This window comes from Tupaia chinensis, unplaced genomic scaffold (assembly GCF_000334495.1).
Source record: "Tupaia chinensis unplaced genomic scaffold, TupChi_1.0 Scaffold000333_1, whole genome shotgun sequence".
NCBI classification, from domain to species: domain Eukaryota; kingdom Metazoa; phylum Chordata; class Mammalia; order Scandentia; family Tupaiidae; genus Tupaia; species Tupaia belangeri.
Window position 1 is genome coordinate 1,327,994 of NW_006159827.1, and position 24,813 is coordinate 1,352,806.

The window sequence follows — 24,813 nt, forward strand, 5'->3', positions numbered from 1 at the left end:
AGAATCTGACTTCTAACAAAAAAGGGGCACCTTCCCACCTCATAAGAAGGATGGCTATTACACCTCATCAACTAATCAAAAAGCCAAGCATTTCCAAAGTAAAACACATTTTCAATGATTAAGAATCTGGCAATGACAGAGAAAAAAATAGGAGTCCCAGACAGTGTAGATTAGGAGCATATGTCTCCTTTCTAACTGCCAGAGGGCACCTGTGCTCACCAGAGAAAAAGAAAGCACTCCCCCACAGAGTGCGCACACGCTCACACCGTTTCCCTCTGGTGAGCACGGGCATTCTCTGGCAATTAAAAACAGGAAATAAAGTAACAATGAAATACCGTCTAATCTACATTCTTGTAACTATCAAGTGAAAAATACATGCAACTTCAATTTTCTTTTAACCTGGAGAAATTCTATTCCATGGTGAAATCCCCTATCAAAACTTACTTTTTCTATGAATATGTCTGCTACTCCCAATTTCATTATAAACATTATTCTCAGAGTTTCACTGGTACTTGGTTCAGACCATTAACATAATACACATCATCAATTAAAAAAAAGTACTACTAGTTATTTTTACATCCTGACTTGGATTATTATTTGGAGGCGGGGCCGGCAGGTGGCGTGGTAGTTAAAAGCCTTGGATTCCCATATGGCCGACCATGGTTCAAGTCTCAGATCTGGCAGCTTGCTTTCTCACTTTTCCTTTTTTTCTCTCTCTGGTAAAATTAAAATATAATAATAACAAATGGAAATAAGTAAATAAATAATTTTTTAACCAAAAAAAAAAAGTTATCTGAGGGAAAGCATCATGCTACATGTACGACCTCGCACACACACACACACGCGCCTCAGTGAACATCTGCTGGATGCTGAGCAAATGTCATGGAAAACTGAAAACGGCACTGGGCTCTATAAACCAAAACAGTGATCCTCCACAAAGGTGATGTAAGGTGGCTGCTGTTAGGTCAGCCAGTCACTGGTGGTTAAGGTGGCTGCATCTCACAGGGCTGACTGTCCTGGACACAGCAGCTCAAAGAACACAGCAGGTGTGTATATGCTGTGTATGCTGTGTATACACTGAGGGCCCCAAAACTCCGAAGGAGAAACATGGTCATGGCATGACCATGCCACATGGGGTGGTGCTTTCTCACTTCCCTTCTCTCTACCTTAACCACCGTGCCACTGGCTGGCCCTAGAAAGGTTGCTGAAGTCAGAACCTAACATCTCCTAATGTCAGGGTGTTCTTTTTGAGATAATTCTAGAGCTGAGAAATGTCCTGAAGGAAGATTAAGCTCTGAGATCTGAGATCCCCGTGTGTCACTCACTTCAGTGTGCATTTCAGTGTCTAAGATGAACTTGGTCACGAGTCCGCAATGCAGAATAGAGAAGACCTCAATGTCCAGCTCGCGGAAAAAGGCATGGTAATTCTGCAGTAACACGGATGCCTTTTCCTCCTTCCCTGTCATCTCCTGCGGGTGCGACAACCAACAGAATTAGTAAGTCATCTTCTACCTTAATGTAATTTTTAGTGAATATTTCAAAATGCATTCATTTTATGCAAAAAGCTACATTTTCACCCACCACCATCCCCCTTTCACCGAAGTCCCTAAACCTTCCTGAGAGAGAACTCTTCATTTAGTATGGGTATACAGATCGCATATCAAGACCCGTGGTTAATTTAACTTAGGGGTGATCTATTAGGCAAGTCGAGGCATTATGATAAAGTACAGAAAAGAGCTCAGGGGCCAGAAGGAGCTGGTGTCAAATACCAGCTCAAGTACTTGTTAAACCATGCAAGCCTGAACCACCGTCACTTACCATCTCTGGGTCTTAATTTCCTCATCTATCAAACGTGGCTATTAATGCCACTGTGGGTTTTCAGGAGGACTAGAGGAGATATACACAATAAATGATAGCTGAAAAGCAGAAGCAAGTGGGAGCCACGTAGTCCAGCAATTCCCCAGACGCACGAGACCTGTGCCACGAATGGTATAGTTACAGATGAGGGGCGCGGCCGCCCATCATTACCAGAAGCCGTGCCACGCGCCATGCTTCAGTGCAAAGCTAGTAGTCTGGAGTCAGACGGGCAAAGAGGCAAAACAAGATATACCCAACTACAACCATCCCAAGACGGCATTTGATAATTGCTACAAGAGAATTCAAAGTGCTGCTGGGATGTGAAAAAGGGAGTAGAACATTCAAGGACATAATGAGAAAAAGCAATTCACAGTATGTACTAAGGATAAAAACTTCAAGTCTATTCCAAACTGTGCTACTTCTAAAGGGTGACTCCAGGGCCTAAGAGCTTACTTGCCTCTCTACCCCTAATTTCTCCCTTTGTAAAATTCGAAGAGCAAGCTGGCCCTTCTGTTCAGCTCACTGGACAACTATGTAGCTCACAGAAACCCATCATTCCAATACCTTATCGCGGCTCTTATCAGATGGTGTAGGGTCGCATTCTGAATTATCTTCCTTTGAAACTGAATTATCCTCCTTTGAAAGTGTGTCAGGGGAAGATGTTTTGCTGCCATCTGCTTTTCGTTTCCTTCCTCCTTATGTTTCAAAAAGAAAAAAGTGACTTGAGTAATCAATAATCACACTTGCCCTCACGGAACAACCCAGAGGTAAAAAGGTAATGTGATAACCCCACAGCACAGCGCATTTATAACCTTGCTAGAAAGGGTCTGATTACATAACCTCTCCAATCACCCATACTTGGATACATGTAACCTTTTAGTTAATTCAGTGTATTGCACAGAGACAGAAGGTGAGAAGAAAAAAACATACCTATCTTTCCTCGTCTCATTTTGGCAGAAACAGCAGTACTGGTATGAGGTGTTATATCTAAAGTTTCCAAGTCGAAGCTTGCAAGAGGAGGAACACAGTCTGGGGCGACTGAAACAGACAGCAGAAAGCAGCTCAGTATGTATCAACCATGTACACATGTGAACTGTGTGGCTCATAAACGTGGATTTATTTTTTTAAGAGAGATTTTTGCAGTGAATGTGCTCACCGGACAGACAGAGAGAGACAGAGACAGAAAGCGAGAAATCACTCCCCGGGGGGATGGCCACGCCGCAATCCCTTCTCCTCCATTCTCTTCTCGGGATCTCGGGCACGCACGCACATGTGCCTGGCGTGAGTTTAAGCCACCAGGTCTGGGACTCGAACGGCGATCGACTACGTGGGAATCCAGTGATGCAACCATTATGCCATCTGCTGGTTCCCCTTATTACTTTCTTAATAACATTTTCTCCCCCTAGTTTACTACTTATGTAACAAACAAAATAGGTTTAATTGACTGTATACGTTATTATAAGGCTTCTGATCAACAGTAGGCTATCGGGACCAGCAGGTGGCATGGTGGTTAAGGGTGCTGGACTCCCACATGGCTGACAGCAGTTCAAGTCCCAGACCTGGCAGCTTGCTTTCTCATTTTCCCTCTCTCTCTCTGTATTGCTCTGGTCAAATTTAAACAAACAAACAAACAAACAGGGAAGTTTTTGGAAGTCAAAAAAGTTATACTCAAATTTTTAAATGAGGTGGGGTGCCCCAACTCCTCCATTAGTCAAGAGTCAATTATATGACAGACTTGGAATCCCATCATCCAGTTGGCTAAAAGCTACTTCTCAAAATTACGAAGCATGACTTAGTATTTGGAAGACACATTCAAGTCATCCAACATTGTTTTTGGCATAGTAAAATGGCCAAAGATAACTTACAGGAATATCACACCACCGATTATAGTCAATAAATATAAAATCATTTTACATAATAATACTTTTAAAAAGGCAGGTAAAGACTAAAAATAAAGAAACTTAAATTTAAAATCTAGTAGCAATATTGGGTCACATAGTTTGTTTTAAACAAAGTTATTTTGGATAAAGTCCCAAAAAAAGGCTCTATATTTTCCCCAGAAAATCATGCCAGCACTTTAAAACAACCCGTTACTTAAATCATCTTTACTCTTGGCTTTTAACTATTCCCAGGAAGGCGAAGGTCATGGAATGACCTCCAAAGCAGCAAAAACTGTTATAACAACCCAACCAGTGTTTTGTGCCTTTTACTAAGTGACAAGAGCGCTCAGAGGTGACAATAGGAGTAACATGGATATACCTGTTAACAATGTCACTTGGGGACCAGCAGCGGCATGGTGGTTAAGGTGCTGGACTCCCACGTGGCCAGCCACAGCCTGAGTCCCACGTCCGGCCCACAGCTTTCTCACTTCCTCTCCCTCTCTCTTGCTTTCTTTCTTTCTCCCTCTTCCCCTCCCTGTACCTCTCTCTGGTGAGTGCACATGCCCTATAGCAAATTAAAAAATAAGAAAAATAAGGACCAGCAGGTAGTCTGGTGGTTAAGGCGCTGGATTCCCACACGGCTGACTGAGGGTTGAGTCCTGGACCTGGTGGCTTGCTTTCTCACTTTCCCTCTCTCTGTTTCTCTGGTGAGCACACATAACCTATAGCAAAAAATTTAAATAATAATCATAAAAATTAAATTAAATTAAGAATAAATTAATTAAAAATAATTATTTAATTTCATTTATACGTTTATTTATTTTAATTTGACCAAAGAGAAACAGAGAGATAGAGAGAAAGTGAGAAAGCAAGTCACCAGGACCAGGACTCAAACCATAATCGGCCATGTGGGAGTGTCCAGCACCTTAACCACCACACCATCTGCTGGTCCCCATAAATAAAAAATTTTAAAATGTCACTTAGGTGTAGTGCAAAAGGGAGAGAATCAAGGAGAAAAAAAAGTGAAACATTTAATAGACACGAGAGTAAAATATTATGTTACTGATATATGCTAACACCTTTGACAGGACTAATGCAGTATGTTAGTGCTGGGAAGATTCATTTTGTAAGCTGTAAAGAGGTATGGTGATTAAATATAAAAAAAAATAAGAAAATAAAAGATAAATAAATAAGTAAAGAAAATACACATTGGGCATGAGGGGTTGTTTTAGGGCCAGTGGATGGTGTGGTGGTGTGGTGGTTAAGGTGGCTGAAGCCCACACGGCTGATTGTTTTTTTTTTTTGAGAGGTTTTTGCTATAGGGCACGTGCACTCACCAGACGCACACAGACAAAGAGACAGAAAACAAGAAATCACCCCCCCGGGGCGTGTGTGTGTGTGTGGCCATGCCGCAATCCCTTCTCCTCCATTTTCTTCCCAGGATTTTGGGCACACAGACACACTTGCCTGGTATGAGTTTCAAGCCACCAGATCCTGCGTTTGAACCATGGTCGGCCATGTGGGGGTCCAGCACCTTAACTACCACGCCACCTACTGGTCCCAAAGCTAAGTTCTTTATCACTCACAACTGACCTGTTAGTGCCGCTACCACAGAACACTTCCCTTACCTGCCAGGTACTCTTCTAGGATTTTCTGCAGTTCTGCAATGTGCTTTAACCGGGTGAGCACCTTCCCCTTCATCTCAGGAGATGTTTGCCTGCAGAAGGCATTCACAACCTGCAAATATACAAATTATATTCTCATATTTTAAAATATTCAGATTTTAATTATGTTTGCATTATTCATCCAGAAATGAAAGATGCCAGTAAACAACAGGATCTCTGAGTTTAGCCTATAATGTTAAAAGTGTTCTAAGCATGGGGGCCATCAGGTGGCACGGTGGTTAAAGGCACTGGACTCCTACATGGCCGACTACAGTTCAAGTCCTGGACCTGGCGGTTTGCTTTCTCACTTTCCCTGTTTCTCTCACTCTCATTTTGTCCCTCTCTGGTCAAATTAAAATAAATAAATAAATACTTACACTTAATTTGACCAGAGAGGGACAGAGAGACAGAGAGAAAGTGAGAAAGCAAACTGCTAGGTCCAGGACTCAAAATCCAGTCAGCCATGTGGAAGCCCACTGCCCTTAACCACCACGCCTCTTGCCAGCCCCAAAACATTTGATGTTTTTAAAAAAGAATTATTTTATTTAACTTTATTAATTATTATTTTCCAGTTTTATCAGAGAGAGAGAAAGAGAGAGAGAGAGGGAAAGTGAGAGAGCAAGCCACCAGGTTCAGGACTTGAACCACAATTGACCACATGGGAATCTAGCACCTTTAACTACCACGCCACCTGCTGGCCCCCTTTTTTTCATTTTTTGGAGAGGTTTTTGCTATAGGGCACGTGTGCTTGCCAGAAAGACAGAGACAGAGAGACAGAAAGTGAGAAATCACTCCCCGGGGGGGATGGTCACGATGCAATCCCTTCTCCTCCATTCTCCTCTCGGGATCTTGGGCACGCATGCACATGCGCCCAGCGTGAATTTAAGCCACGGGGTTCGGGATTCAAACCACGGTCGACTACATGAGAGTCCAGAGACATAGCCATTATGCTAACTGTTGGTTCCCAAAACATCTGATTTTAATCCTGGTCTATATATTACTATTTATATAACAAGGTGAAATACCTAGAGAGCACAAACACTTTGGCAAAAATAAGTCCTACTTTGCTTTATAATAGTTGTATAACCTTGGCCAAGTCTTAAACTTTCCTGAGCTTTAATTTCGTCAACTATTAAATGAGAATAAAATTATTTTATGAATTAAATAGCATGAAATAATTAGCCCAATACTTGGTACAGTTATATAAGTGCTTAATACATTTTAATGACTTTAAAAAAAAAACCTTTACCTGGGTTGGTAGGTGGTGTGGTGGTTAAGGGCGCTGGACTCCCACATGGTCGACCATGGTTCAAGTTCTAGACCTGACGGCTTGCTCGCTCGCTCTCTCTCTCTCTCTCTCTCTCTCTCTCTTTCACAAAAAAACAAACTAAAATAAATAAATAAATAAATAAAGTAATTCTTAAAAAATTTTTTTGTTTTTGCTATAGGAGTCACACACTCGCCAGAGAAAGGGAGAGAAATGCGAAAGCAAGAAAGCACCCTTCAATCTCTTCTTGTCCATTCTCCTCTTGGGATTTTGTGCATGTATGCACATACACCCTGAACTTATTATTTTTTTTAATTGCTAGAGGGCACATTAGTTCACCACAGACAGGGAGACAAAGAGAGACAGAAAAAGGGAGAAGGTGCCCCCGAACGTGATGTGGTTATGCCTAATCCCTTCTCCTCCACTTCTCCATGCTGCTGGGATGTTGGGCACACATGCACACGCTCCCGGTGTGTTTTTCAAGCTTCTGGGGCCAGCATTCGAATTGCAGTGCTGCCATATGGGATTTGACTCCCTTAACCACTAGGTCACAGGCTGGCCCAAATTTTAATAACTTGCAGCTCTCTGTACTTAAAACTCTCTGTGGGGTCAGCCCATGACCTGGTGGTTACATGAGCTGGATCGCACAAGTCTGACTGTAGTTTAAGTCTCCCGTGGTTTGAGCCCTAGGCACGTGTGCATGAGTGCCCGAAATCCTGAGAAGAGGGAGACATGGAAGAGAAGGAATTGCAGCATGACCATCCCCATGAGGGGTGTTTTCTCACTTTCTCTCTCTCCAGTGAACATATACACTGTCTGGAAAACTAAAAATAAAACAAAAATTCTCTGTAAAGCCAGGATAGTATCTGTCCTGTCCACTTCATAACAGAATTACAAAGATCAAATGAACTCATTCAAATATGCAAACATTTCTAAACTACGTGAGAGAAGCTGCGTGAACTGGAGATGTAAGAGGCCCCCACGCCATTGTCATGGAGAGCAAACGTGCTCTAAAGGAAGGGGAAGCTGCCGTCACTCTGTCTCACTGAACTAACACGGTAAGCTACACCTGTGCGCTTCCACAGTGGGGAATGTGGAATCAACAAATTACTCCAGGCGGAAGAAAGAATTTGGTGAGAAGGCTTAGGAAAAGTAAAGCATGGGGCCAACAGATGGCATAGTGGTTATGTCACTGTACTTCCACATGGCAGACCACCGTTCTAGCTCTGGATCTGGTGGCTTGAAACTCATGCAGGGTGGCTGTGTGTGTGTGTCTCCTGGGAGGAGACTACAAAAGAAGGGATTGTGGCCTGGTCATATCCCTGGAGGGTGGGGGTGACTTCTCACTTTCCCTCTCACTGTCTCTCTTTGGTGAGCATAAGTGCCTTATGGCAAAAACCTCTAAAACAAAGAGAAAAGAAACTATAAAAGCATGAGCAACAGGAAATGTGTTTATATGTATTTATATGTTATATGTATTCTTTTTAAAATAATTATTTATTTAATTCAATTTGTTGTTGTTATTTTTTTAAATTTGACCAGAGAGAGACAGAGAGATAAAAGGAAAGCAAGCTGCTAGGTCTAGGACTCAAACTGTCATCGTTCATGTGAGAGTTCAGCCCCTTCCCCACCACGCCACCTGCTGGCCCGAGTTCATTTTCTGATTTAGCTACGTCAGGAGGTAGATTTACCCGGGAAGTGGAGGGATATAACAACCAGAGAAGAACGCAGAGGTAAGTACTTGCTGGAGCAATTCAGGTAGCCTCGTGGGAACCAGGAAAATAGTCTTTTTGAGGGAGAAACTACCCTGAGTGAAAAACATCTCAGCCACTCTGCTTACCTCTCGGAACCAGTTGAGAGTAAGAAATATGAGTGAACACAGGAAGGAGTGCTCTCTAGCAGACATGGATCCCAGCCTCTCTCCAGGCTCCAGGTCAGTGAGGAGTACGGGACAATCTGAGAGAAAACGGACGTCTGTCACTCCCTTCAGGTCAAGCGAGGTTGGTGCTGCCCCGGAGCCAGCGCTCCTCGCTCCTTACCTCTCCCTTTAACTCACACTCGAGGGTTTAGCAAGTCTCGAAAGAACGCTTCACTATCACATAGCAATCAACAAATATAACTGGGAGATCTGGGCAATGATTACAAAGAAAGGGACCAGGAAGCAACCCGGAAACAATCGACGTGTTAACATCATGGCGTTCTGTGGGTACTGTTTAAGACTATGGAATTTCCTATTACTGTACAACCCTTTGACACCAGAAAATTCCCACACACACTATGCACTGGCCTGCCCTTCTCCCAGGTTTACCAAAGGTCACAAAGACCAAAGGACACAATGACATCATCTTGTACCTAACAGACCATCGATCTCCTCCAAGTTCCCGTCGTGTTGTCTCTCCACACAAAGTCTCAGTAACCGGAAAAAGGGCGCCAGGCACAATGGAGACACCGATCTGGGAAGGAAAAACCCATGTCTACATCCCACTTTACAGTGGCTATAAGGAGGTCAGCTTTACAATGGAGTTTTGTCCAAAGCCCAGTTGAGGTGGCATAGGATGTAGGGCACTGCACGATGCTGGAGCCCTTGGGAGGCACTGGGCTTAGATCCCAGGGTACCTGAACATCCCGGCTGACTGAAGGCTCGTGGTGGGGAGCTGAGGCATAGCAAGACCCCATCAAGGTTGCCCCCCTCCTCCCCTAGAAAAAAATGAACTAAAAAAAAAAAATAGTTTTGTGGGACCAGCAGTTGGTGTAATGGCTATGTCGCTGGACTCCTATGCAGTCGACCGCGGTTCAAGTCCTGGACCCAGTGGCTTTAAACTCACGCCGGGCACTTGTCCAAGCGTGCCCAAGATCCTGAGAGGAGAATGGAGGAGAGGGGATTGTGGTGTGGCCATCCCCCTGGGGGCGTGATTTCTTGCTTTCTGTCTCTGTCTTTCTGGTGAGTGCACGTGCCCTATAGCAACAACAAAACAAAACAAAAAACAAAAACAAAAAACCTCTCCAAAAAAAAAGTTTTGCTTAAAATAAACATACTTTTAAGAATGAATGACAAGGAATTTACTGGACACTCAGGAAATAACGAACCGAACTGTAGGGGCAAGAATGTGGGCAGAATGTGAATGTGTGAGGACCGGAGGGAGGGTGAGAGGAGGGCGTGAAAGAGGCAGAGGTAGCCAAGGATATCCATGGCAGGGGAAGCAGGGAAGACACGGAGAAGACAGTCTCACAGAACGTCTGTTAGCTGTCAGGAGGAAAACAAATCTCAACTCCACGGTCTACAAAAAAATAAGCAATCTGCCCCACTCTCTCAACCCTCCAAATACCACTCGTCCTGAGAGACGTGCCCTATAGCAAAAACAAAACAAAACAAAAAACAAAAACAAAAAACCTCTCCAAAAAAAAAGTTTTGCTTAAAATAAACATACTTTTAAGAATGAATGACAAGGAATTTACTGGACACTCAGGAAATAACGAACCGAACTGTAGGGGCAAGAATGTGGGCAGAATGTGAATGTGTGAGGACCGGAGGGAGGGTGAGAGGAGGGCGTGAAAGAGGCAGAGGTAGCCAAGGATATCCATGGCAGGGGAAGCAGGGAAGACACGGAGAAGACAGTCTCACAGAACGTCTGTTAGCTGTCAGGAGGAAAACAAATCTCAACTCCACGGTCTACAAAAAAATAAGCAATCTGCCCCACTCTCTCAACCCTCCAAATACCACTCGTCCTGAGAGACAACCTTTTGACTCAAGTTCTGTGGACTAAAAGAATGGTAGAACGCCCTGCAAATGTTCAAAACGCTGAGAGCTTCTGAACAAGAAAAACGGCACTGACTTCTGGCCTGATTCCTGGGAAGTCCCTTGACCCTCTTCATGTGCAAAGTCCTGCGAGTACAGCAGCGGCAGGAGGTTGATGGCGATCCCGTCTTGAGAGCTGTATTCTTCCAGGCCATAGAGCGCTTTCACAGGAAATGGAAAGTCACTGTGGAAAGAACCAGAATCTGATGTGCCTGCGCAGGAGTAAGTGCAAGGCCACGGGGAAATCACTAGAACAAACCACGTGCAGAAGTCACTATTACGGGGACAAAGAACTGGGGAATCTTTGAGCAGTTCTGAAGCTGGGAACGCAGGGAAGTTACGGTTGAGAAGAAAAGAAGTTGTGAATGGACTTGACTCAGGTCAAGGGTATTCCGAAGTTCGTTAGCTGCAGGCAGAACTGAGCCGACTTCTTCGCCAGCATCACATGTCGGTAGGTAAACAGTACTTACCCTTCTGGAACGGCGGAGTAGTCCACCACAAAGGCATCTTGGAAATCACTAAAGATATTCTGTCCGAGCCATTCCTTCAGGGAACAAACAGAATAGGCAGTGTAGCTCAGGGTGTACCTGCAGCAGAGTGCTACCTAAACTACTACTGACCCTTTTTCTTTCCCTTTTTTTTTAAGAGATTTTTTTCCCCATAGGGCACATGCACTCACCAAAGAGACAGAGAAAGGCAGGGACAGAAAGTAAGAAATCACCTCTCCCAGGGGATGGCCATGCCACAGTCCCTTCTCTTCCATTCTCCTCTCGGGATCTTGGGCATGCTCACACATGCGCCTGGTGTGAGTTTCAAGCTGCTGGGTCCAGGACTCGAACAGTGTTTGACCAACATGGGAGTCCAGTGATGTAACCATTATGCCGTCTGCTGGTCCCCTATTAACCCTTCTAAGCCTCATTTTTTTCCCCTTGAATTCCCAGAAGGTGTGTGCACTCAGCAGAAAAGGGTCAGGATTTGAGGCATGCATGACACACATCCCTGAGACTGGGATTCTAACCATGGCAGGCCATATGAAATCTGGCTCCCAATGCACAGTGTGTCACCTGTGCTGTCAGATTGGCCAAGACTCATTTCTGAAAAGGATAATAATACATATCTTATCTTAGAAAAGAGACAATTCATGTGAAGTCCCTAGCATGGTGCCTGGAGTAGGACGGGGTTCTCGAACAGATCGTGTCATCACCACCGGCACCATCGTGACCTCCCCGTTAACATTATTACTGTTATTAGGTGAAGGGGGCCTCAGATGAGAGCGGGAGCCCTAAAGTACGGGGAGGAGGTGGCCAAACAGACACCTTTCTATTTTCGCACTGCCACAGAGAGAAGGCGTGGGAGAACGAGTGGGAAAGCAGCTCTTAGCTTTATTAGTTTCGGAAAACGCACTCGGCTTACCAGGGCTTTTGGAGCCAGCTTTCCTGCTTGGATCAGGTTGGCAAATTCATCGAAATACAACGCAGAGGCCTCGGGACACTTCTCACAACAGGAATGAACCAACTGTAGCAAGGACGTCACCTGGAACAGCCAAAGAAAGAACGGCGGTGCTGCCAGCCCTTCCTACACCTCCCGCACCCCACTTAACACTGAGGTTTTCCCCTTTCAACTGTGCTGGCAAAGCTCCACCTCTCGCCTGAGGTTTCCTTGAGTTTCTAGAACAGTCCGTCTCTTTCCAGTATCTCATCCCTTTTCCAGTCTACCAGACACAGGCAGCCAGATTCTTTCTTTCTTTTTTTAAAATTTTCTTTCTTTCTCTCTTTCTATCAATCCTTTTCTTTGGGAGAGGTTTTTGCTATAGGGCCATGTGCTTACGAGAAAGGCACAAAGAAACAGAGAGACAGAAGGTGAGAAATCACCCCCCGGAGGGATGGCCACACCGCAATCCCTTCTCCTCCAGTCTCCTCTCGGGATCTTGGGCACCTATGCACACGTGCCCGGTGTGAGTTTAAGCCGCTGGGTCTGGAACTTGAACCACAGTAAACTACATGTGAGCCCAGAGACATAGCCATTATGCCAACTGCTGGTTCCATTATTTATTTATTTTTGCTAGAGGCTGGTACATGCACTTGCCAGGGAGACAGACAGAGGGAGAGGAGAAAAATTCCCACATGGGGTACAGTTACACTGCAATCCCTTCTCCACTATCTCTCCTTCCTTTCGGGATTTTCCACACACATGTGCACACGCCTGGCAAATTCCTCAAGACGTGAACTGTACGGTGGGCCATATGGGATCTGGTGACCTTACCCACCAGGTCACAGCTCCAGCCCCAGATGAACTTTTCTAAGCGAGGCTCTGATTATGCCATTTGCGTGTGAAGAAATCCTTAAGGACTACCTCTGCCTAAAGACTGAAACTGAAGCATCTTGCTTGACATTCAAGGCCCTGTTTTCTCTACCTGAACTGGCTTACGTTAAACTTTCCAATTATACACTTATTTGTGTCTGTGCCCTAGCCATCCTGCTATTCTTTAAACGTGGTCCATTTTTCTTGCTAAGAGTTTACAATTTAACTAGGGAAATTACATGAATTGAGAAAAGCATATTTTCTTAAGCATATATCTTTTTTTTTAAGTAATTATTTTGTTTAACTTTATTTTCTTTTTAAATTTGACCACAGACGGACAGAGTGAGATAGAGAGGAGTGAGAGAAAGTGAGAAAGCAAGTTGTCAGGTCTAGGACTCGAACTGCGGTTGATTGACCATGTGGGAGTCCAGCCCCCTTACCCACCACACCGCCCACCAGCCCTTCTTAAGTATATTTCTTTATTCTATCATTGAAAGAGAGAGAGTGCACATTGACAAGATCCCAATGTCACAGTCCACCCTCAGCTTCTGCCAGCACAGCCAGGCCTGAAACACTCAGGGAGGTCTCCAAGCACAAGCAGCAACCTTCTATGTGGGTGAGCTCTGTATTGTCTTTTACCGCTGGGCCACCGTCCAGTCCCCTCAGAATGCTCTCCCAAAATATTTTTAATAATTTATTTATTTAGCTTTTCCATGAACAAGACAGACACAGAGAGAGGGAGAGAGAGGCAGAAAAACAGTACTAGCAATAGTGTCTTGACCTATATTCCACCCCTAGCCCTCTGCCAGCCCCAGATCATAGTTAAGCATGTTCCTGGTGTAGGTGTACTTAGGGAGGTCACTGGATTTGAACCAGGAACCTTTCCATGTGGGCCTGCCTTGCAGTGTATCACACTTTACTGCTGCACCAACTTCTGTTCCCAGAAAAGCATATTTTGAAAAAGAAGCACACTGGCCAGTAAATGGAGCAACAAGAAGCAATCCTCGGTCACTCAGACACAGGCCGGCCCATGTTCTAGGAACTCACCTGTGCGCACTGCTCGTCGCTCAGGTCTGCTCTCCCTTGGCTCAAACTAGAAGGTCCGCTTCTGAAAACGAGACATTCTGGCTTTATTTGTGCACGTTTATAATAACTGGTGATAAATTTAAGAATCCTGGAATCAGCAGGTGGCGTGGAGGGTAAGGGCGCTGGACTCCCACATGGCTGACTGCAGTTCAAGACCTAGCGGCTTGCTTTCTCACTTTCCCTTTCTCTCTCTCTCTCTGGCCAAATTAAAAAATAATAATAACAAATAAAAATAAATAAATAATTCTTAAAAAAAAAAAAAAATCCTGCCTCCCTAGGAGAAGAGGTAGAGACAGAATGCATGACAGCATGGAGGACGATTTATTCAGTCTTTCTAAAATGTAGATTAAACCAAAGGATGGCTATCATATGCTTTTTAAGGGCACACAAAGTAAAAATTGTAACAGTTAGCACTTCTTCAATATATACTGAGTGCTAGACATTATTCTAACCATTTAATTCTCTCAATAATCCTTTTTAAAAAAATAATTACTTATTTGTTTATTTTTATTTGTTATTATCTTTAATTTGGGGGGAGAGAAAGAGAGAGAGAGATAAAGAGAGAGAGAGAAAGGGAAAATGAGAAAGCAAGCCACCGGTCTGGGACTGGAACTGCAGTCGGCCATGTGGGAGTGTCCAACACCTTAACCACATCACCTGCTGGTCCCTAAAATAAGTAATTTTTTAAAAAAGCAAAAAATGGAGCCAGGATTTGACCCCAAGCTTGTGGCTTCATCGAGTAATTTTTTTGTTTTTAAAGATTTTTTGCTCTAGGGGACCTATGTTCGCTGAAGACAGACACAGACAGAAAGCGAGAAATCATCCAAAGGCCACACCACAGTCCCTTCTCCTCTATTCTCCTCTCAGGATTTTGGGTACAACATGCACACATGCCCAGCTTAAGTTTCAAGCTGCCAGGTCCAGGTTAGAACTGCAGTCAGCCATGTGGGAGTCCAGTGACGTAACCATTCCAGACAGGACTAACACAGCTGGGATAGGGGAAGTTCAACAGAGACCAGCAGCTGGCATAACGGCTATGTTGCTGGACTCCCATGTAGTTGACTGCAGTTCAAGTCCTGGACCTGGTGGCTTAAATTCCCACAGGGTGCGTGTGCAAACGTGCCCAAGATCCCGAAGGAGAATGGAGGAGAAGGAACTGAGGCATGGCCATCCCCCCCAGGGGTGTGACTTCTCGCTTTCTGTCTCTCAGACTTTCCAGTGAGTGCGCGTGCCCTAGCAAAAATCTCTCAAAAAAAAAAGAAGTATACATCACTGTTATTTATTTATTTAAATTTGACCAGAAAGTGGGGGTAGGGGACAGTGAGAAAGCAAGTCACCAGGTCCAGGATTCAAGCCATGGTCAGCCATGTGGGGAGTCCAGCGTTGCAATCACTACACCATCTGCCAGCCCCACTTCAGTTACAGTGTTACCATTTACTGTTATAAAGAGGTCTCTGGGGGACAAGCATGCGGCTGGATTTCCATGCGGTTGACTGCAGTGTAAGTCTCAGACCTGGCGGCTTGCAATCACGCTGAGTGATGTACGCATGAGCAAAATCTTGGGAGGTGAATGGGGAGAAGAGACTGGCATGGCTCTTCCCCCAGGGAGTGATTTCTCACTTTGTATTTTTCTCTGTCTCTCTGGCAAGTGCAAAGTGCACATGCCCTATAGCAAAAATCTCTCAAAAAGCCAAGGATGTCTCTGGGGGCAGCAGATAATGTGGAGATTAAGGTAGTTGGATCCCACTGTGTGGTTCAAGTCCCAGACCTAGCAGCTTAAAAATCACACCAAGTATGTGTGCATGTATGCCCAAAATCCTAGGAGGAAAATGGAGGAGTTGTGGCATGGCCATTCCACCTGAGGGGAATGACAAGTACATTCACCCTGGAGCAAATTAAGGGGAAAAAAGATGTCTATGCAAGGTAATATTTTATTTTCAAGGCCGCAACCTGATGAACTGATCTTAGCTTAGCCACAGAAACGGGAATCTCCACGTGTACCTGTCCGCTGCTATGATGCCAGCCATGGTGACCGCGCCAACAATCCCAATGAGTTTGTACTTGAATACGGTGCTGGACAGCTGCTTCCGTATCACCAGGTGCATGTCATCCTGCAACGAGGCAAAGGTGGAGAGAGATGAAGATGCTGGAATGGCAGTCAAAGAGCCTGTGGATATCGGAGCCAAAGAAACCTAGAGTAGGAAGCGTTCTGTCTTTACTAACTGCGTGACCCTTATCAAGCCATCTTGTCTCTCCGAGTCTCATTAACTTTCATCTATAACATGCAGAAGGTGGGACCAGCGAGAGCAGCATGAACTAATGTCATGCTCTACAGGCTAGAACAACAGGAGATACCTGGGTTCAAATCCCAGTTCAACCTAAGTCCAGGTGTGTGTGACTGCAGTCCCAGCTACTTGTGAGGGTGAGGAGGGAGGATCATCCATGACAGGAACCTTCTTAATAAAAGAAAAAAAGGGAGGAGGAGGTTGTTTTAAGGATTAGAGAGAAACTAAAGAACTCCTACAACAGTGCTATTATTATTAGTGCTAACTGCTCACCAAGAATAGGAAGGTGAGTTAGAACAAAATACTTAGGTGGGCCGGCCGGGGGAGCAGCTCTCACATGACTGACCGTGTGGTTTGCATCCCAGCTGCAGTGGCTTGAAATGTATGCTGGGCATGTGTGGGCCCAAAATCCCTACAGAATGGAGAAATGGAGAGAGAACTGCGGCACGCCCATGTCCCATTAGGGGGTGTTTTCTCCCTCTCCCTTTCTCTCTGACTCTCCCTCTGGCAAGAACAAACACTATCTGGTAGAAATAAAAAACAGAAAAACTTAGAAATAAACTTAACCAGTGAGGCAGAATACTTGTACATTAAAAACCATAGAACACTGCTGAAAGAAATTAAAGTAAATGGAAAGAGATCCATATTGAAAGACTGGAAAATGTAATACTGTGAGGATATTAAGGAGGAGAACGGAGGAGAAGGAGTTGTGGCATGGCTATCCCTCCCCGGTGGGGGTGTTTCTTGCTTTCTGTCTCTCTGGTGAGCTCACGTATCCTATAGCAAAAAAATCTCTCCAAAAATAAATAAATAAATAAATAAGGGACCAGCAGGTGGAATGATGGTTAAGGTGCTGGAAACTCCCACATAGCTGACAACGGTTCAAGTCCCAGACCTGTCTCTGTCAAATTAAAAAAATAAATAAGTAAAATAAAAAATAAATTTAACAAAAATGGAGGGGGAGTTTAAAGCTACAGTTAGTATGGATTACTGCCAGAAGGTGGCACTAAAGATACAAAAGAGCTCTGGGTTACAATTCCAACCCAGCCTTATTTTAAGTTCCTTTGCCTGGCATTTTCGGTGACTGGGGCCCACGAACGAAGGCAAGCAGAGAAAAGTTGATGTTAGATAGTAGAGACGTTCCCTAGGGAACAAAGGAATCATGTGTCCCTATGGCCCCCAGTACAGAACCCAAGTAGCTTTTCTTAGTTTCATGGTTAGCTGATTACAGACCCATCTCCACCCTGTAGACTAAGCTCCTTGAGGTGGAAGATTTCATTTACCTGGCCTCTCATTACCTGGCATAGAATGCTTGTGGTCAAAACACAAACAACAACAACAAAAAAAATACAAGAAACAAACAAACAAAAAAACAAACATAAATCAAGACTGTGGCTATGTATTTTATTTCTACTACTACACAGGCCGGAGTGATTTTGTTCAGCAAATTTCAAATGAAGTGACCGAAAGATTCTTTCTCAGCGTATTTCCTCTTACCTGGATGTGGCTGCTGGCTTCATGCTGCTTTCGGAAGGCCAGTGTGCTCAGAATATAGAAGAGTTTTCGTATTTGCTGAGGGGACATATTATCCAGGTAATCTAAGATGCCCTGGAAGGGGATTTAAAAAAATTGCCAACAATGAGACTGGCAGCTATCATTTTTTCCCTTTAAAGTAAAATATAATCATTAAAAAAAAAAGCCCACGTTGATACATAGGTATCTGTTTCCCAAAAGTGTAAGTTCTAAAAGCTATGTTCAGAGCCCAAAGATGTGATATTCTCAAACAGCTCTTGCAGCTATGGATAGAGAAGTGTTTGCTACATAATTAACGCATGAATAGATGAGTCGGAGGACAAAGTAAGGCCATCCCATGGCCTTACTTTAAGGGAACTGGACACCACGTGGCTGACTGCCATTCAAATCCTGGCCTCAGTGGCTTGAAAAACACATGGGGGAGTTAGCAGGAGCAAAAGGGCCTCCTTGCCTGAGCTGATCGCTGCCCAGCCTGGAGTGTGGAAGGAGGGCTGCCTTGGCTTCTGGGACTAACCCCCAGTTCCTGCAGTCCCAGAACTAGAACGTATTTACATAGCTTCTTCACAGAAAAATAAAAAATAACAATTCTTCAATGAAAAAGTTAAAATGAAGTTACAATTAAAACACACACAAGACTAGCAGTTGGTGTAATGGCTACGTCACTGGACTCCTATGTAGTCAACTGCAGTTTAAGTCCTGGACCTGGTGGCTTAAACTCATGCCGGGCGCATGTGCGTGCGTGCCAAAAATCCAGAGAGGAAAATGGAGGAGAAGGGATTACGGAGTGGCCATCCCCCCTGGGGGGTGATTTCTTGCTTTCTGTCTCTGTCTCTGTCTTTCTGGCAAGCGCATGTGCACTACAGCAAAAAACAAAACCAAAAAACAACACACACACACACACACACACACACACACAAACACACACACACAGAGTACTTGCTCAAAATCCTGACAGGTTGGAGAAATGGAGAAGGGATCACAAGTGTTACTACACCCCACTATGGGCTGCTTTCTACTTCTCCCTTCCTCCCTCTCTCACTATATATGTCTGTCTATCTGTCTGTCTCTCTCTCTACCTCTGACAAGTGCAAGTGCTCTCTGGCAAAAAAAAAAAAAAAAACAGAAAAATAAACATAATAAATGATTAACTATTAACTAATAGATATGACGATGAAGCCAGTGGTTACCTTTATAAAGACAGCATTCAGTCTCATGGCAGACAAGTTGAGCACTACCAAATCCAGGAGGACATCCAAAGCAGTATCAACTTCAGTTTCATTCCCACTGCAGATATGGGTCACTAGAGCACCAACCACTTCCTACACAGGAGAGAGTCAACAGGACAGCGTGAAATAAGAATATGGGATGGCCATTCTACAAGGGTTCATGCCTGAGGCCTCTCTGATCACTACTGTTAAAAATCACTGCCCACCTGGGGCCGGCAGGTGGCGTGGTGGTTTAGGCACTGGACTCCCACATGGCTGACCCTGGCTGAAGTTCCAGACCTGGGGCCTGCTTTCTCACTTTCTCTGTCTCTCTCTGGTCAAATTAAGAAATAATAATAATATATAAAATTTATAAAATTAAATAAATACTTTAAAAAATCACAGTCTACCCAATCCCTTCATCTACTATCTAATTTCAGGAGATTTAGGATCACACCAACGTAACTACACTACCATTTGGGTCTGATCGACTTTCTACAAGGTCTAAGCCCTCCTGATTTTGCTCTTTGCTCCTTAGGGTAATCTGTTTCTTTGTCTCATAAATTTAACCTTTAACTTGTAGTTATACTTAAGCTGTTGGAATTTCTTGAAAATATTGTATCAAAGGAACTGAAGGTCCCAAAGGATTTCTCTACACATTACAGGTGAGACTTGCATGCTTCCAAGCAAATGTGGGTTACAACAGCTCCTCCAAGACATTAACTGGGTTCAAAAAAGAGTCTTGTATGTAATTTTTCCCTCTCCTTTACACTGCTGCTCCATAACAGAGTCGTAATAGAATTATATTCGTAATTGCAATAGCTAGTTCATGTTAGACGCATCTATTGCTCTGCTTTAAATTTTTAAAAAGTTGGGACCAGCAGGTGGCATAATGGTTATACTGCTGGACTGCCATGTAGTCCACTGCGGTTCGAGTCTTGGACCTGGTGGCTTGAAACATATGTCAGGCACATGTGCCCAAAATCCCGAGAGGAGAATGGAGAAGAAAGGATCGTGGCATGGCCATCTCCCCGGGGGGTGATTTCTCACTTTCTGTCTCTCCGTCTCTCTGGTGAGCACATGCACCTTATGGCAAAAATTCCTCTAAAAAAAATAAATAAATTTTAAAAAGTTTTATTTCATTGTAATAGTTTCATTGAAATGTGTTTTAACATTGCTAGTAATAAATACATTATATATACAAATACAAAATAAGACATTTCATTTATTTACTTTGATAATCACTTCTACAAGCAAAGCACTCCCTCTCTGGATATGAGCTATTCAATTTTATGTATTGGGTCCAGCAAACAGTGGAGTGGTATGTTGTTGGACTCCCCCATGGCTGACCACGGTTTGAGTTCCAAAACAGGTAGCTTGAAACTCACCCTAGGTGCATAAGCATGTGCTCAAGATCCTGGGAGGAGAATGGAGGAAAAGGGATTGTAGCGTGGCCATCCCCCAGGGGGTGATTTCTCACTTTCCTGCTCACTGTCTCTCCCCTCGAGTGCACACGCCCTAGGGCAAAAACCTCTTACCCTCCCCCCCAAATTATGTATCATGTTCATGGGAACAGGCTTAGGCCCTCAAGCATTTTTTGTTCGTTTGTTTTTCATCATACTTTTTCCAGAAAACAACTCTAGGTTCAACTGGAAGTAGATCATTTGCAAACCAAATTTAACTCCTATTCCTGTGCTGTGAAAATCACCTGCTAACCACAGTCCTTTATGTCAAGGTTTCTTTGAAGTAGACTAGATCTGGGCCTTAATTTTAGATCCAGAGAATTTTACCGCGTTAGATCATCTAGTGCAATCGCTTCAGTTTAATCAGGCTTTCCCAAGTCCCAGTTCAAAGAGTTCTCCCCCTCAGTGCCTTCCGACAAGAAATAAACATCAGATCACATGCAATTCATTTTGAATTGCCTTTCTTTCCTTTTCCTTGTTCCTTCCTTGCACGAATAAACATTTCAACATACCTGCTGGCAGTAAGTGTCAAAAAATCTAAATGCGTATTTGTATAGGAGACTGCCAAACGACATCGTATTTGGATCGAGGGAGTGAAGCAAACTCTGAGCCAGTGACAGAATGGACGGACAAATATCCTTCAGAACCTTGAGGGGGAGAGTAAAGAGAGAAAAGAAGCCGTGGGACAACAGTTCTTACAGGAGCCAAGAGTTGTTTATCCTTTTAGGACACCAGAGTTCAAAGTTCTATTCCCCAACTAGCACTTTCACTTAAGGCACATTCATTTTTGCTTTACTGAGACTAATCCTTCACCACCCTGCGTTTTATCCCAAGATCAATGGAATTCCACGTATGGTTAAGAATCAACTCAGGGGCCGGCAGGTGACATGGTGGTTAAGGAGCTGGACTCTCAAGTGGTTCATTGAGGTTCAAATCCTAGACCGAGTGGCCTGCTTGCTCATTTCTTTCTCTCTCTCTCTTTCTGGTGACTGCATGTGTCTTATGGCGAATTAAAATAATAGTAATAATCATGGTAATAAATAAAATTAAATAAATAATTTTTTAAAAAAGGAAAAGAATCAACCTTGGGGCCAGCTAGTGGTGCAGTGGTTAAGGCAGCTGGATCCCGCACAGGCAAGTGTGCAGTTTGAGTCCTGGACCCAGTGGCCTGATAAACACGCCAGGCACATATGCACGTGAGCTCAAAATCCCAAAAGGAGAGAGAAATGGAAAAGAACAGAGACGTGACCACTGTTCATGGACAGTGCTTTTTCATTCTTTCCGTCTCTCTGTCTCTCTCAGGCAAGCACATGGGCCCCCTGGCAAATTAATAAATTAAACCAAACCAAACCAAAACAAAAGACCAACCTTGAAACTCCAAGAAGCTAAATTGCAAGCCCAACAATACTATTTCTATTTGCAGTTTGGGAGTAGAAGCCAGATATCGTAAATTCCAGTTTCCTCTCTTGATCATACTATCTCCCCAGGGGAAGCCCACTATGCCTTGATCATGATTCGAAGTCAGTACGTAAGGATCAATGCTAAGTGCACTGGTTCCTGCTAAGGAAGACCAAGACCAGAAGTGATCACTGCTGTCCTAACAACGCAACGCAGAGGGACACTAATGGACCCGGAACACATCGTCAGTCAGTGCGTCCAGTTTCTTTACTATATCATCTTTTCTTTGAAGAGAGACAGGGTCTGGGACCAGCAATTGGCATAATGGTTATGTCACTGGACTCCCATGTAGTCGATCGTGGTTCGAGTCCCATACCTGGTGGCTTAAACTCATACCGAGCGCGTGTGCCCAAGATCCCGAGAGGAGAATGGAGGAGAAGGGATTGCAGCGTGGCCATCCCCCTGGGGGATGATTTCTCACTTTCTGTTTCTCTCTCTCTCTGTCTTTCTGGCAAGCACATGCACCCTATAGCAAAAACCTCTCCAAAAATAATAATAATAAAAAAAGATAGGGTCTCGCTATGTTGCCCAGGCTGGTCACAGATGAACAATTCTTCTTTTCTTCTGACTCAGATGCCCAAGTAGATAAAATTGTAGGCTCATGCCACCACAATCAAATCTGGTATCATCACAATTTAAAAAAAAATTATATTAAGTTCTGGGTGTAATGCTTCATAAAAAAATTCAATAAAAATTATATGATGTCTACCCTCTAGAAAATTAGTCTAACATATTTAACTACCAGAAATAAACACAGAAGAGAATACAAGATAAAATTATACAGATATTCTTCTTAGTTTCTAAGCAAGCCACAAACCACTGACTCAGCCATTTTTCTAAAAAATTCTATACTGTTAAGACACTGACTATTTAGCTGGCAAAACACCAGTCTGAATTTACAAAATTTAAAAGGAGGGACTAGCAATTAGCGTAACGGCTATGTCGCTGAACTCCCATGTAGGCGACCACGGTTCTAGTCCCAGACCCGGTGGCTTAAATTCACACCGGGTGCGTGTGCGTGTGTGCCCAAGAGGAGAAGGGACTGCAGAGTGGCCATCCCCCCGGGAGGGAGATTTCTTGCTTTCTCTCTCTCTGTCTCTCTCTGTCTTTCTGGCAAGTGTGTGCGCCCTATAGCAGAAACCTTTCTGGAAAAAAAAAATTAAAATGAATGGTTTCCATTTTGAGAGAAATCAGTACCTTAGGTTCACAGTTTTTTGGTTCTTTGTAAACATTTGCTTATTTATTTATTTGTTGTGATTTTCAAGACACCAGGTCTGTGACTCAAACCATGGTCAGCCATGTGGGAACTCAGCACCTTAGCTACCATGCTATCTGCTGGCCATCATGAAAACCATAGTTTGTCTGTTGTTCTAGTTTCTGCTACAGGACACATGCAATCACCAGAGAGACAGAAAGACAGATTACAAAAGTGAGAAATCGCCCCCCAGGAAAGATGGCCATATCACAATTCCTTCTCTCTCAATCTCCTCTTGAGATTTTGGTGACACATGTATACGTACCTGGACCCTGCTAGGCCCAGGACTCGAACCTCAGAGTCAGCTACCTGGGATCCAGCTGCTTTAACCTCTTTGACCCATGCTGGCCCCAGGTTCACAGTTTTCTTTTTGTTGTTGCTGAAAGAGATTTTTGCTATAAGACATGTGCACTTGCTGGAGAGACAGAGGCAGAAAGCAAGAAATCACCTCCCCAGGGGTTGGCTATACTGCAATCTCTTCTCCTTCATTCTCTTCTCAGAATTTTGGGCACACATGCACATGTGCCTGGTGTGAGTTTGAAGCTACTGGGTACAGGACTTGAACCAGTTGACTGCATGAGAGTCTAGCACCTTAACCACGATGTTACCTGCAGGCCTCCAGGTTCAGTTTTAAATGGTCAGATAGTGAAGATTCATATTTATGTCTCTGCTAGCATTCCTCTCATCCTATTTTTCTCAGAGTTTTCATAAACTACTTGGAACAGGATAGAGAAGGCAAGTTTGTTGAAGATACAAATCACAAAGATAGACAATGAAAATGATTACTGCAATAGATCTGAAAGTCTCTTGAACAGTGGGATGAAATCAGGAGATGAAATTTTACATGAGCGCTGTAAGGACCTCCACTTTCAAAAATCAAATTATTTGGGTGCCAGCAGGTAGCATAGTGGTTAAGGCACCGGATTCCACATGGCCACTCGCAGTTCCAGTCCCAGACTTGGAGGCTTGAAAATTACACTGGGCATGTGTGCATGCATGCCCCAAATCCCAGGAGAATGGAAGAGAAGGGACTGTGTCACATGTGCGCTCACCAGAGAGAGACAGAGAGACAGAAAGTGAGAAATCACCCCCCCAGGGGGGATGGCCAAACGCAATCTCTTCTCCTCCATTCTCTTCTCAGGAATCTTAGGCATGCACGCACATGTGCCCGGCTTGAGTTTAAGCCACTGGGTGTGCCCGGCTGTAGTTTAAGCCACTGGGTATGTGCCTCAAACCGTGGTTGGCTACGTGGGAGTTCAGCGACATAGCCATTACACTAACTGCTGATCCCTGGAGGGTGATTTCTCACTTTCCCTCTCACTGTCTATCTCTCTTTGGGGAGCACATGTGCCCTATGGCAAAAACCTTTTACAAAAAAATCAAGTTATTCAATATGGAATCAGATAATCCAAATTAGAACATTTCCAACGAAAAATATTTGGGATTTAGTTAAATAAATTCAATATAAACAAAATTTTTCTTTTTGGAGAGGTTTTTCGCTATAGGGCGCATGCCCTCGCCAGACAGACAGAGAGAGACATAGAGACATAAAGCAAGAAATCACCCCCTGGGGGGGATGGTCACGCCACAATCCCTTCTCCTCCATTCTCCTCTCGGGATCTTCGGCACGCACGTACACGTGCCTGGCGTGAGTTTTAAGCCACCGGGTCCGGGACGCGAACCACGGTCGACTGCATGGGAATCCAGTGACATAGCCATTATGCTAACTGCTGGTTCCCAATATAAACAAATTTTGTGAACAT

At 44.0% G+C, this 24,813-nt stretch overlaps 1 protein-coding gene across 2 annotated transcripts in view; it reads right to left on the bottom strand.

Moving 5' to 3' along the window:
• FANCD2 (FA complementation group D2) overlaps nt 1–24,813 on the bottom strand; it is a 74,323-nt gene that overhangs the window by 22,698 nt on the left and 26,812 nt on the right. For both annotated transcript variants that reach the window (XM_027773240.1, XM_006152003.3), the window contains exons 16-29: nt 20,850–20,984; nt 18,857–18,988; nt 17,634–17,744; nt 15,853–15,962; nt 13,813–13,873; nt 11,878–11,997; nt 10,935–11,008; nt 10,502–10,648; nt 9,021–9,121; nt 8,509–8,624; nt 5,366–5,474; nt 2,788–2,895; nt 2,422–2,552; nt 1,326–1,469 (exon numbers count right to left, since the gene is read on the bottom strand). In XM_027773240.1, the coding sequence (XP_027629041.1) occupies nt 1,326–1,469; nt 2,422–2,552; nt 2,788–2,895; nt 5,366–5,474; nt 8,509–8,624; nt 9,021–9,121; nt 10,502–10,648; nt 10,935–11,008; nt 11,878–11,997; nt 13,813–13,873; nt 15,853–15,962; nt 17,634–17,744; nt 18,857–18,988; nt 20,850–20,984 (1,599 nt within the window). The remainder of the gene's footprint in view (nt 1–1,325; nt 1,470–2,421; nt 2,553–2,787; nt 2,896–5,365; nt 5,475–8,508; nt 8,625–9,020; nt 9,122–10,501; nt 10,649–10,934; nt 11,009–11,877; nt 11,998–13,812; nt 13,874–15,852; nt 15,963–17,633; nt 17,745–18,856; nt 18,989–20,849; nt 20,985–24,813) is intronic.